Source organism: Acyrthosiphon pisum, chromosome A1, assembly GCF_005508785.2.
Source record: "Acyrthosiphon pisum isolate AL4f chromosome A1, pea_aphid_22Mar2018_4r6ur, whole genome shotgun sequence".
NCBI lineage: Eukaryota > Metazoa > Arthropoda > Insecta > Hemiptera > Aphididae > Acyrthosiphon > Acyrthosiphon pisum.
In genome coordinates, this window is record NC_042494.1 from 66,356,441 (window position 1) to 66,371,245 (window position 14,805).

General features: G+C 31.2%; 1 protein-coding gene across 2 annotated transcripts in view; it reads right to left on the minus strand.

Moving 5' to 3' along the window:
* LOC100163621 (band 4.1-like protein 4) overlaps positions 1–14,805 on the minus strand; it is a 171,967-nt gene that overhangs the window by 18,812 nt on the left and 138,350 nt on the right. For both annotated transcript variants that reach the window (XM_008182275.3, XM_001952827.5), the window contains exons 9-12: positions 8,462–8,550; positions 8,309–8,372; positions 7,248–7,393; positions 4,419–4,537 (exon numbers count right to left, since the gene is read on the minus strand). In XM_008182275.3, coding sequence (XP_008180497.1) covers positions 4,419–4,537; positions 7,248–7,393; positions 8,309–8,372; positions 8,462–8,550 — 418 coding nt within the window. The remainder of the gene's footprint in view (positions 1–4,418; positions 4,538–7,247; positions 7,394–8,308; positions 8,373–8,461; positions 8,551–14,805) is intronic.

A 14,805-nucleotide genomic window follows, 5' to 3' on the forward strand; every position in this document is an offset into this window, starting at 1 on the left:
ATATTGCATGTACCCACTATGGTAACTATTATGTTCTTCGTCCACACTCGATTACAATGCATGTCTTGTTTATAAATAATGTATTATTATCCATAAGGCCACCGTTTAAACAATAAACGGCCGCCCGCTCTGTACGTTGCGGTATCCACAATCAAATAATAATAAGTAGGTATATGTACGTCATATTGCGTAGTAATTATAATAGTCTTTAAGCGACGCAATGCGTTGTACATATTGTAATATTATAATAATATATTACACAGTCGTCTAGTGCGAATTCCAAGGAAATTCGTTGCCAAACGGTTGTTTTTTGTTTTGGTTTTATTTCCTCGACGAGCCATAACTCACCCCCACCAACCCCCTCGTTCACGTAAGGGCACTACATAAACACTACAGGGTGACTCACAGTGCATGCTCACCTTAGTTTTTTTTTCATTTTATATTGAATTTATAGTCGAATTCTGATTTTTAGAATTCTTAAGTAGATTTAAAGAGAAGTATTTTCAAATATATATAGTCAGGGGGACTAAGCCCACTAGCCAACCCCCCTAGTTGCGAAAATGTGTGTAACAATTATTTATACGTAACTAATGTAACTTATCGGTTATGTCACATATCATAAATCATTTTAACCTCTCAATACTCAATAGTAACTTCTATGTGATATTACATATGGAATTATCATATACAGCTACGGCAAAAAGTTATAAATCGGTATCATAATGACATTTTATTCTTATACGGATATTTGAAGGTACATATAAGTTACAATGTACCGTCACTTTTGAGAATAAAAACAGACGGCACATAGACAGTAAGTTCTTCTTTGTGCCAAAGGGTGTATAGTATATATAGTATAATTGCATTTTTCAGGAATGTCTGCGGTGATAAGAACTCTTTTTTTTAAAAGTTAAAACCATCTTTTTAGTGTAAACCGTTAAGCAGATATTTTTTTTAAAAGCTATTGATATAAAAAATACAAATAGGTATTTAATGTATTAAGTATTATATCGTTAGTGATAATAGGTTTTAAGATACGGGGTCTATGCTTATATACATTTTATAGAAATCAAAATATTATCAAAATTGTCCGAGTTAATTATTAGTATTATAATTAATATACCTGACTAAATATTACATTTGTTAGGTATGTATTTTATGTAATAGCATTGTTTAGAATTATTATTTATAGTACTCATTTAAATTTAGATACATCGGCATTTTCATATTATTCTGTTTAACAATTTAAAAAAAAAAATACGGTTCTCGTTTGAAAAAACAACAAAATAAGCTTGTGTTTCCTTAAATAGTATAAAAATCCAAGTACCCGGAAACATGGTCTTTATAAATAGGTATCTACTGCATAATATACATGAACTTTCGAAAAATCAGAATTTGAATCACTGCACCGTTATTAAAAAACGAAAGGGGGGTGAGCGTGTTCGGCGAATTACCCTGTACTACAGTTATGACGAGATTTATAAACGAGTGCACGCAAACTCCTCGGGACGAACACGCGTTATATAAGTACAGCACTTTCAGGGCGATGCGTATTATTATTTCTCTCGACGACTAACGACGACGACCGTATAATATATCGCAGCTATTTTTTATACAGCTCGCGTGTCGTCTCTGCGGGCTCTTAAATTAGACATCGTCCCGTCGGCCAGACACGCACGCGAACCCAAAATAATTGGCCGCGTCTGCCGTAATACCGATTTACAGAGATTTTTATTCGAACTTTATCTAGTGCGACGAGAAGTCGAAAACGATAGATATTATTATTATTAACACGACGTTCGATCACTTATGCGCGTATATTTCGATATGGTATTTTAAGTTAGAATAATTGAATTAAGTTAATCATTGAATTACGCGTCTTGTGCTGATCAGGTCTTTGAGATGTGGAACTGACAAACGACATAAAAATATATAATAACGCGAAGGGAAAAAATAATTATAAAATAATTATAAAATCAGCTGGTCCGTCAGCTTCGAACGACGTAAACATTGACTTTGTGGAGAGTAAGACGCTTAGGTTCCAAATGTCGAATTGTTGGATTGTTGGTTACAGTAGCTACCTAACTTATTGAATAGGCACTGATTTTCTAAAAAATATTGAGTTAAACATTTTGAATCCGTGGTGCTGGCAGAACGACGTCAGATCCAACGCCCCCAATTATAAAAATATTCATTTCAGAGGCAAGTCTTGGAGATCAAATTTCGAATTCTCGGTTATAAATTGTTAGGTACTTATTTTCATGACATCGATTCCTTCGCACCGCGAATCACGAACTCTTTAATGGATGTGGGTATTTTATTATATTAAGTATTGTAACATCCCTTCCCAACTTACGTTTGACCATTCGAACTCGGTGGATACTGAATTTTTTTTTTTCATAACGATATCTCGTAAATATGATACTATTTTGCACCTACCCAATTAAGATAACATATTTTCGAATCATTATCGAACGTCACGTATGAAAAATGTATAAATAAAAAATTAATAACGCATTTTATTATAATAATTATTACCTATATATATAAATATATAAACTATAGAACGTAATATCGATTTGTTCTGCACACACACACACACACGTTTGCCGTTGGTTTTATCGAGTGCACATAATATACATTATTTTAAACGTACTTGACACGGCGTAGTGCTGCAAAAATATATTATTATTATATTGATCGATCGGAATCTAGGTAATTATTATTACACATTTGTGCGGGATAATTTTCCACGATATAATATAGAAAACACATAAAACTCGTATGAACGGCAATCGGTCTTATTAATATTGCCTGCGCCCATTATACAGTTATGTTACAATAAACAAGTACTTGAAAAGTCTTATAATAACATAGGTAAGTACTACGTCGTTGAAATGCCGTTTAATGAACCATAAATTAGGTATCTAAAATATAACGACGACGACAATGATGATGATAATTATAATAATATATAAAAATGGCTACAAACGCCTATAATATTATATTGTCGGAACACCGTTTTTACGTACGTTTCATTCGAAAGGACAGTAATAAACGCGTGCGGGTAGATGCGACGATGATCATCATTTTCGTAATTATTATATTAATTCTCGTACCCGGGGAGTAAATAATAATAATACATTCTTATTAAAATATAAAACGTAACAGAAACGCTAGCGAATCCGAGCACGAGCTTTTTACAATCGACGGCAAATCCGGTCGGAATATTAATATCAGCTTCGCAGCCGGGTACACTATATTATTATATTATTAAATTATGATATTGCGTGCTATAAAGACATCTTGTTGACTGCTACTGCAGCTTTTTGAAGATACCGAGCGGCGTTTTTATTATTATTATTATTACTTTTTTTTTAATCCTGAAAAGACCACAAAACGTCCAATTCCGTAATATACCTATTACCTACCTACTAATGTTCATATTATTATTATTATTATGCACCAACGGTGCGCGCGCGGTGTATTAAAACGAGCGGCACTACGCTCGCATTACATAATAACGTATTCTTTTTGCACGACGTCTTCAAGTATTTTCACGGTTCTTAAGTATATAATATGAAATTAACCGGTAGTTGGGTAATTGCGAACTCACCACACACGTATATAATATTATAGTAATGCGTGTGTAACGTGGTGCAGCGGGTAAAATGTATATGAAAGAAAAAATGTGTACGCCGTACGAGCATATTGTTATGGGTAGGTTATAATATTATTATTATTGTATACCTAGTTTTAGTATTTTATTTTAATTATACTACTTCAGACTCGACGTCTAGAGCTGTAGTACTGTGTGTTGTTTAGGTTAATTAAAAAGAAAAAAAATCCTAATGAATTCGAGATCGTAGCGACGCTTTGAAAATTAGCTCGTTGAAAAATGTCAAATAGGTCTGCTGCACGCCCATATTATAATATTATACATAGTCGTCGTAATATAATAATATAGAGAGTGGTTCACAAAGCGTGACCCCCCCCCCCCCATTATCTATTCTATCTTTTACTAGTGCATTTTATTTTATTCTGAAATATTTTGAATAAAAGATTATAGATGTTATATTATTATTTTCAACTACTCAGACTACTCATACCCAAAATATTATTAAGAAGTGTCTTGTGACGGTACAAAATTATTTTTCAAATTATAACAACCCTTTTTTACAGTAAATTATTTATAGGATTATTTTTTTTTATTTGAAAATGTTGAGGTTAATTAACCCGAAATTAGAACGAGCTGTTATCGAGTTTTTCAACATTATGCACCGATAATAATACACAAGAGTACAACAAGACCCTCTTTGAACGGTATAAAAGTCCAAAAACCATAATTTGCCTAATATTGTATAATTACGTGGGGAAAATTGGGGTTAGGAAAATCACCGTAAGTATGGTATACTCACTATCGTTGGCTCCTTCGACGATCCTCCTCTGATAGCGGCGACTAGGTGTCCTTGTAAATGACGGTGGCGTCCGGTTGCTCATCTGCGAGCTCCTCACTGACGACTTATCCGCCCGACCGCTAAACAGGAAAATAAAGAAAAACCTAAATTAATCACCGATATAATATAACGTAATTTATCGAAATTTTATTGTAAAAACGTTCTATTCATTATTACACTTTTAAATTGTTTAGCATAGTGACGCAGTGTTAATATTAAAATATAGTAATTTGACATTTAATTTGTGTTTATAATTATTGTAGGAAAAAAAACTTGAAGGAAATTTGATTAGAAATTCAACTTTATCGTAATATTATCTTTCTCTATTAATATTTTAATTAAGAGGTTTTACATTTTAAATTATTGATGCATAATAAGTTAGTGGGAGTTAATAGTAATTTTTTTTATAACGATGAGTATAAAATAAAAACGCTTACTATAGAAAATATTTTGCCAATAAACGAATGAAACGCTGTCAGCATAAAATTTTAGAAATTTATTATAAATTTTGTTCCATAATACAGCTTCTTCGTATCGATATAATATTAATACAATCCATGATAATATGATACAATACAAACAATTTATTACGCGCGTATGAACTCTTAATAAGAATAAAACAAAAATTCTCGTTGATAAACATTTAATGTATTGTTCTCGTCGATGGTGATATTTATTTACGAGTATTCAATTCATATGTGTACAACTTTATCACACTTTACGTCTGCTCTTTAAAACCAATGAATTATAATAATATATATAATATAAAATTTTAATCATGCGTGAAAATTATTGACCGATTAATCAAAAGTTCTAAAACAAGACATGCTCCAATGCTTGCCACCTGGAGTACCCACATAAATAATATCGAACTAAAAAGGTATTGATAAAACGAATCCTCCGGGTGAGTTGTCGATTGTATAATAACGATAAACGTTTACATACAATACTGCGCAATAATAAGGTATGGTAATAGTAGATAGGTCATAAAAACAACAGGATTTATAAAGAAATAATATTATTATCAGGGTTCGTAAGTATTCGTACACTTAACATAATATGCCAAATTAGCTTCAAGGTGTTAGGGTTTAATATATTAAACTGTATATTGCATATAACTCCATTTGACATAAATATACGTTTTTTTTTGGAAGCGGCGATTTTCTGTCTTTGTGATATTATCCCCCAAAAATCATAAAAACGATATATTAAAAAGAGTAATGAAAAAGCAGGTAAGTGGATGTCACTCTGCTGTAAAGTAGATACAAGTGAGTCATTGTATAATGGTTGTATTAGGTTTGAATTCAATGATATAATATCATTGTATAAGAAAAACGATTCTGAGCGGAGACGGTTTGTCAGTCTGGATATTTTATATTTTTGTTATTATTTATTTTATCATGTAAGTTGAATTAATATTAAAATATTATAATTGTTTATTCGTTTCTATGGTGATAAACATAGCGTTAGAAATTAAAATTCCATTTTTAGCATTTTTTCGTAATTTTCCGGTGGTTTTTTTCGTGACATTAAATAACTATTGAGAAAATCGAAAAATGACCTATCTAAAGTACCATCTTGATCAAATTTGCTAAAAGATAAGATACGATATTTAGTGCACGATCCCTAATTATTATTAACATATTGACGAATTGGTCTAAATCGTCACACAGCGGTGACGGTTAAAATGTGGAGTTTGGAATTATTCAAAAACCTTTGTATCGATATAGCTGTTTAAAATTCTAGAGTTATACTACGCGCGTAATATTATTATACAACAGCGGTAGACCGGAGTCCGCAGCGTGGTCGATACCATTTTCGGAATATTATTTTTAATCGTTATAATATAAACTCATATCTAACATTAAATTATTATACACGTAGCTTTCGAACGGCAATATTAATAACTGTGACGACTGTGGCGGGGTAGACAACAATAAACAATACGAATAGTATTGCATATTCTTCGCTCAATAATAGGAATAATGGTGTACAGTAGCAGTAATAATTATAATACATCATAATAGAGTAGGTAGTATATGTAATGTATGTACGGTGCACGGAGAGGGGGCGTAGATATTATGCATACACTATAATATGGCGTATCCCTATATGTACGTCAAAATATGTGGTGCACAAAATACCTATACACACAATTATTGTACGTGACTAGGGATCTGTTTCTTTAGAAATATCATCTTCTGGCGAGAAAAATCTGAACAATTATGATGGGGCATGAAAAACGAAAAACCAACGCCGCCGTCGTCGTCGTTTGTTCCACCCAGCTCCCTGCAGTCGGCTTTATGTACGCCGCGAGCCCTGACCGACTATACACAGCAGAATAACAGTATATTACTATGTATATTATAGTATTATACGCGTACATATATATAACGTGCGCCAGCAAAAAGTTTTTTTTTTGTGAGGCGGAAGAAAAAGCATTGCATACGATATCGCGCGCGCATTACTATATAATATGACGTATAATATGAAAACGCGCTTATGATATTTAGTTTTCTCCCTCGTCATAATACAACACTACCCGTGTATGTATGTATGTATACATGTGCTGCAGTACGTCGTAGTAATATTATTATAGGTGCTCGGTACATCATCGCGACGACTGCGATAAAACTATGTTATTTTTATTATATATTATGCACATTGTACAGCGTGTACACACACAATAATGATAAAATATCACGTATGTGTAATGTGTACCTACGGCGAGCGTAACGCAATTAATGTAATTGAATAATATAATATTCTGTCGCGGCGCGCATATCAAACCTGCTAAATCGAGTGCTTATGACGTCCGGGGGGTTGGGCGACACTTGGACAAGTCTGAAGAATGAATGATGTTCCATGCTGCACTTGTACAGATGTTTACAAGCCGGCCTCGAGGGTGTTTCAAACCCGTAAGTGTTCTCGTCGTTCTGAAAATATCGTCATTACCATTATTTTTACCATTATTATTATAGACCCGCGCCCCAATTAAAATATTATGCTAATCTGAAAGACGAAACGTTTCCTAGGTCCCACACTATATACGACGCGTTAAATAATATACAATATACAATTTTCGAATTTATAATTGTATAATTATATTCTGACGTCGTGACCTGCTTCGGGACTTGGGGTGCGAGTGTGCATGCGAGCGTCAACGTATGATATTTATGTGATAGTGACGACAGAGGAATTTAGGAAGTAGTTTAAATGTTAGCTACGGGGGACCGGAAAGAAGGCACCGGTGCAAGTGTGAAAGACTAGGCACACACGCGCGTGCAGCCCCAGAAGAAAGCGTCGCGACGAAGAGTGGATATTGACGTAATTATATTATTGCAATTTAATTAGTGTTAACTCGAGTTAGGTATTACAAACTCCAGATTAGTGCTGAAGATAAAGGTAGTTCATTACATCACATAAAGTAACCCGTCTGATAATAAGGACATCGAGTCACCTCGTTAATACAAATCGTACTACTAAAGCACCAGCACAAGACGTACGCGAGTGTTGGGGAATCATGCAGAGATGACATTACAGTTGGTTGATGCCCTCGTTCCGCAAGTGTAGATTTTTATTAACGAGGCCTTGGAGAATCAAAGGAATATAATATTGAACATTTGAACTAACTTGATTTAGAAAATATAATACTTGACATTCGATAATGACTATAATACAATATTCATTCTGTGTTGCAGTGGTTCTTATTAATATTAATGTGGTAATCTGGTTGAAACGATTTCTCGGTCCGACCAGACTACCATAATATACGTGTAATACTAATTAATTTATAATTAATATTATGACGTTGTAAACGAGACATGATAACGTTTAAATTGTGTGCTTACGTTTTTGTCGCACACTCTGAGCATGAAATATTTTCCTTTGCTGAAGATCTTAGTGATTCTGGGCCTGGAAACACGCGTCAGTAATGATTAAAACGATAACGAAATCGTAACGAAATAATATTATTATAATAACCGCCGCGGCGGGACACTCACCAGTAATAGTTTGCGACGATGTTTTTGTTTCGGAGCACAATCACTCCGGTTGGCGTCAAACCCAAATAATATTCGACGTTGTCTTCGCCCTGTGGAAATCAAATGCGAACAATATTATAATATAAATATCGATAATCGGTAGGTACAACTTAATATACCTTACAGAGGAATGTAAAAAAAAATCGAAAAATATCATTAATCATTATTTTTAAAAATTGCGCATTTGATATATTTTTTTTATTGAATGGCAAGTATAAGAATACTATTGCTTATAAAGGTATATGGTCTGAAACTCTTCCAAGAAATAAACGGACAAAACGATAATAATAATATATTATGTGTACCTACAAAATACAGCCAATTCGCGAACGTTTATATATTACATTATAACTCATTTATGTTTTGTATTTTCATTATTTATACGTTCATTGTGCATAATATAGTCAGCTCTACTATAATATTATTTGCGTAACAGAAATGAACAAATTACGTTTACTGGAACATCAAAAACGAACGTCGAAATACAAATAACGGTTCAATTTGTTCGCTTAAAACTAAATTTCAATTTATTTATTTTTTATGCAATATTTATAATGCTTACAATGTAATAATATGAGAAGGGTAAACATATAGATACACACTCGGACGATGGAAACTGCAGCGAGAAATGAATACATAACTCGCTCCTATTTCCGACGAACACTGTAGGTAATATGTGTATAGATACGTATAATATAATATTATTTTAATCGAAGTGAACGAGAATGGAAATGGTTTTCCGCGAAAACGATCAATCGCCGTCCTACGCGATTGGTACATTTTTTAAAACAAAAATAAAAAATCATATTATAATTAATAGTAGTCGTATGCAAAACTCGTAGTTTAAATATTATTAACTGCACGACGACTTAGTGCGCGTAAAGCCATTTTGTTACTAAATCGCTCTGTTTTCGTATAGAAAATCCAATCAAAATATTATAATTGCCGGTCATGATATATAATAATGGGTTTGTATATTATATAAAAAAAAAACAAACGTAGGCAGAGTATAGTAACTTTACATTTGCGATACGACCTACAGACGTATTATTATTATTATTATTATTATTATTATTATTATTATTATTATTATTGGAACAACCGTAATAATAATATTAAAGAGCGCGTTATTGCGACACCCAAATGCATTGACGAGACAAAGTGTTATATTATTATAATAATCATAATCGTTATTGTTTATTACTATTAGCGTGGTATACATCAATACATGCATATTATTATTAATAATAAAAATGTATCATAAACGGCACTGTTGTTCTTATAATATTGTAGATTGGAAACAGATAATACATTTTTTTTCAATCGTGATAATATTATATTACTATAATATAAACTAGACGGTAAAAACGTTTAGAATTTATTATTATTATAAAAATATTAACTACTTATAGTATAAGTCTTATACAATATTAATACATGTGATTTAAATACAATTTACATAACATTTATATAGATTATTATAATTTCAAAAGATCCTACGCGTATAGTAGCTGCCTATTATTCAGCTGAATTGGTTATATTCATGTAAAAAGTAGCTATTGGAGAAAATAAAATTAGATTTTTTAAATAAGTTACTATCAAACGCGATGATTGATGTATATCAACCTTATCGCGTCATATTGAAAAGATCAATTCAATTAAATTTGTTAAAACCTGCAATTACAGTAGTTCGAGCTCTTATTTTGTATGGCTAATAAATTATTAAACAAACAGTTTGACTCTCAGCGTGCATATTATTAAAATGTAAAACAAACAAGAAAGTTAGACGTGTATGTTATATCGTCGTATAAAATGATTTTTTAATTTTATAATCGAAAATATTTTATTGTACAATAAACTTTCATTGAAAAATTGTATTTCGTTTCCATTGAATATTTTACTTCGTTTGTACAATGGTATTGGTTCGAATTAAACATTTCGCATAATATTTCACTGTTGGTTGAATTAATTTTTTCGTTAATTTCGTAGTTGAAACGCCGCAAGATCAATTTTATTAATCCAGTACATTATATACCGTAAGTCATCAACACTGTACCTAGTATAATAATATTATATTAATATTATAATTAATGTTGGACAAAAAAAAAAAGCTCCTAAAAAAAAAAAATGTCAATAAATAATATAGTTATTATACATTCAACGGATGTGTCAATATATAGGTACTAAATGATTAAAATGATTTATTTCTAATACACAATTTGACAGTGGAAATAATTAGTTAGGTAGGTAGTGGAAATAACATACTGGATGATTAAAAATGTATAATCATTATATATTATAGTTAATTTTATTTCATTATATTTTTATTAATTATATATTAATATGTGTGCCCCTGTACACACTAGTAGTACACACGTCATACCTATAAATTTACCGACATAATTAATATTGTTTATTAGATTTTTACGAATTTTCAACTACCTATTTGTGTATAATCCTCATAAACATTAGCCATCAACCACCGCAGTATTTTTTAGCTATACATGAAACAAAATACATTGTCTAATGTAGGTATTAAGTGTTTCCCCAAGGGTGTGCCGTGCTGGTTATAATAAATATGTCATGACAATTTAGAGTTTTTTGCCCAGTCAAATAAAAAAATTATTCATTATTACATTATTCATGCAAATATTAATATTAGGTACTCGTGATTAAATATTGATAAAAAAAATTATTGTTACAAAAAAAATAAAATTTGTATTTCAATATTTAAGTGTGAATAGATTAATTTTAATTTGGTTTGCGTGGTGTTGTTCTGAGTCGAACCTAAAAGTAAATAAGTCCTAAGTAAATACCTACATATGTTATTGTTACTGAATATAATAGTAAGTACAGTATTATGAATATGAAAAGTGTGCCATAACTTTTATCTGCCCAAAAATAATGCAGTGAGAACAAAATAGTTTAGGAACCATTAGTCTGATGAATCATTGTGTCTTTTGGATTCATCTGAACGATCTATCTGTGTTGTGAATTCGTATACAAACTCATTTACACCGGACACCTGTTAGTAATGCTATAGTACAATAGGTAGGTACGTAATAAATTATGAGTATTTCATAAATTTGTATTCATAATTATTGTATTAAAAATGTCAAAATGGAAATTTCATTGTATATGTATATATTCTATCAAATTCGTATTGCGTAGTATTTGTTATTTTACTGCATAGGTACTCGTAACATTTTAATAATATAACGTCAGAAAGAGTTTATATTGTCGGGATGTATAGTTTATTTATGAAATACACGATTTTTCTAAAACGTCACGATTAAAATAATATATTATATTCTTAAGTTGTAGGTACCTACTTAAGTTTTAATATATTATTTTTTAAATACGCGTATGATAAAATCCGGATCCCGGGTATATAAATTTGATGCGCCCACGGCTGCGTCACTGATAATAATACTACCTATAATATTATTATTATATTATGTGGGTTCACATTACATCGATGCGATTTTTACTTTTTACATCTACGGCTCATAACATACCTATATAAATAATATGATATCGTTACATCACGCGTTGCGGGGGCACCGCTGACAGTATTTAGATTTTTAATATAGTTACGCGAGCTAAATCGTCGCATACTGGCGAGATATGAAAAAAATAACGACCACGTCGGTCAGCCCAAAACCACTTGTCAAGTCATCCGTTTTTAAAACAGAATCGATTGATTAACGAGTAACTGCAACGCGTGACTCTATAGTTAGAAAGCGAGTGAGTTTTGGTGGTCTGTCCGCTGCACCGGTATATATAGGTATTGCAAACACACGCAAACTCGGCCGTGGATTGATTGATGAAGTTCATTATTATATTATGCACTTAGATAGTTAGGTACCTAGTACGATAATAATATTTAGCAAGTATTTTATATTTGTCGTTTTTATGGTACGTTGACAGAACAAAATACAATAATATTCGGATCAGCGTCTTAAGTTTCTTTTGTCGTAACGCACAGAGGATCTTTCTCAGGGAGAATACTCGAGTATTTTGAGGATGTCTGAAGACTGCTACAGGGGGGGCTGGTAACATTATTAAAAATCAAGTGTTTATATGCATTGGTATAATGGCATTACAATGTTATTTTCTTTTGTTATTATAATTGACCAAAATACGTTTGCTCTATAAATGATAATATACCATATATAGGTATTATGATATATACCTCTTATCCAGACTTATTCAGTAGGTAGTGAACTAATAACTAAAATTTCATATCAACGGTTTAACATGCAAAACAAAGCTATAATACATTTAAAATTATAGGTTTGGAAAATTATTTTATTTTTATGTATGGATGTTTAACCATAATTAAATATATTATAAATATATTGTGTAAAATATTCGCAAATTTCATTTAAATTTTCTAAAATTAAACATTTTCAAAAGTCGATTTAAAATTTTTTGAATTACCATACTATACATAATCTATTATTTATTGCACTTATTTATTTTTTTAATTATTCCTTATGAATATTTATACCACATAAATATTATTTATTATTTTTAGCAATTCCCCCCCTGAAATAAGACACTGGATACACCCCTGTCGTAACGTCTAAAAAAAAAAATCGTTCTTTACAACTATATTACAACAATAATAAAATATTATGATCCTACTCGTTAATATAATTTAATATTATGATAATATGTACGGTGAAACGAATTCGAACAAAGTTTACTTAGGGCTTACCATGCCCGTTTTGCGACCCGTGTGCATGTATTATATTACCCTAAATAGATTTTAATGCCATCGATCACTGTTACGCAATTCGATTTAAATCTCGTTAGCCGTTTGTAGGTCAATGCGTCTAATTCATTACGGTCGATTACGTTGTATTTTTTTTCTACGTCAATTTAAAGAATAATATTATCAAACAATGGTTACGTGTTAGGGTGAGGGTACCTATATAAAATCTTTAGGTAATAATTAAATAATATAAAACCGCACGTCGTCATCGAATGAAAGAAATTTATCCGAGTACAAAATATTTTGAGACATTTAATATTTTTAATTATAATTAATGATTCTCCCAACAACACCGTCAAATAATACTATATGCAGATCACACATTTAACAGTTGAATAAATAGTATTTTACAAATATAGGTGGGCATTAAATATAGTTACACATTTAATTTAATTTGAACATTTTAAATTAACAAGTTAGTTTATTTTCTAATTAACTTAACAACTAACGTCTTATAACTAGGTAGTTAAAAGTGTACACCGTAGTAACTTAGCTTTTTCCAGTTAATTTGAAAATATTACGTTAAGTTAAAATTATGTTTATAATAATTATATGATGTCCATTATAAAATATGTAGTTGAAAAAAATAATATTGTATTTAATAATTTAGTTGATACTAACGTGTAGGTAATTGAACAAACTACTACAACTCAAGTTTAATTTGTATAGGGATAATAAATTGCATATTTAACAAAAAGTTTTCATTATTATTTTTAAAAAAAATATTAAAGTTGTACTATCTATGTCACTATGCCGTGATAATTAAAAAACTTCCGATATCTTTTTAACTGAGTTATATTAATATTTTCCTCCATATTAGCTCTAAACTTTTTAGAGTTAAACGCATTTTTTTTTTGAACTGATGAGAAAACACGAATCATCTTTAAGTCATGAGCAATGAGCATAATATAATATTATTACGGTTTCAAGACAGTTCGTTAAACTTTCGTTCAGCGTAATGGTGTATTATTATTGTTTGTTCAGACGATATATGAAATAACGATCGAACCCAACGAACCGGCAGTGAGTTAAATTTGAAAACCAAAACGAATCGCAAACGAAACAATAACGACGCAAACCCGGAGGAGAAAGTCAATCGGAAAATCGATGACGCGACGAAGATTACATTTTACTCGAGTCCATCGCGACTTTACCTATTATACATTAATATCATGTACTGTTAAATAAATCGATATTTGACCGAACGTCGGACATCGATTGCCGATATATTACACATACCTATATTTATGTACCGAGAATCGAAATCACGTCGTTCAAAATCTCGACGGAAAAAATCGACGATATTATATGCATGGATGATAGACAGTAATTAGATACTATCCTTAATTATTTGTATCTTGTATATTTTAATATATTTTTTTAATTCTAAAACTGTCTGTACGTCGGCCTACACGTTCGATTGAACCGCCGAAATCGATTTAAACGCTGCCGTCGCTGCAATTTTATTATAATATATCTCATGAGTAGATACACCCACCGTACCCGCCGTGGCTCGAACATTGAT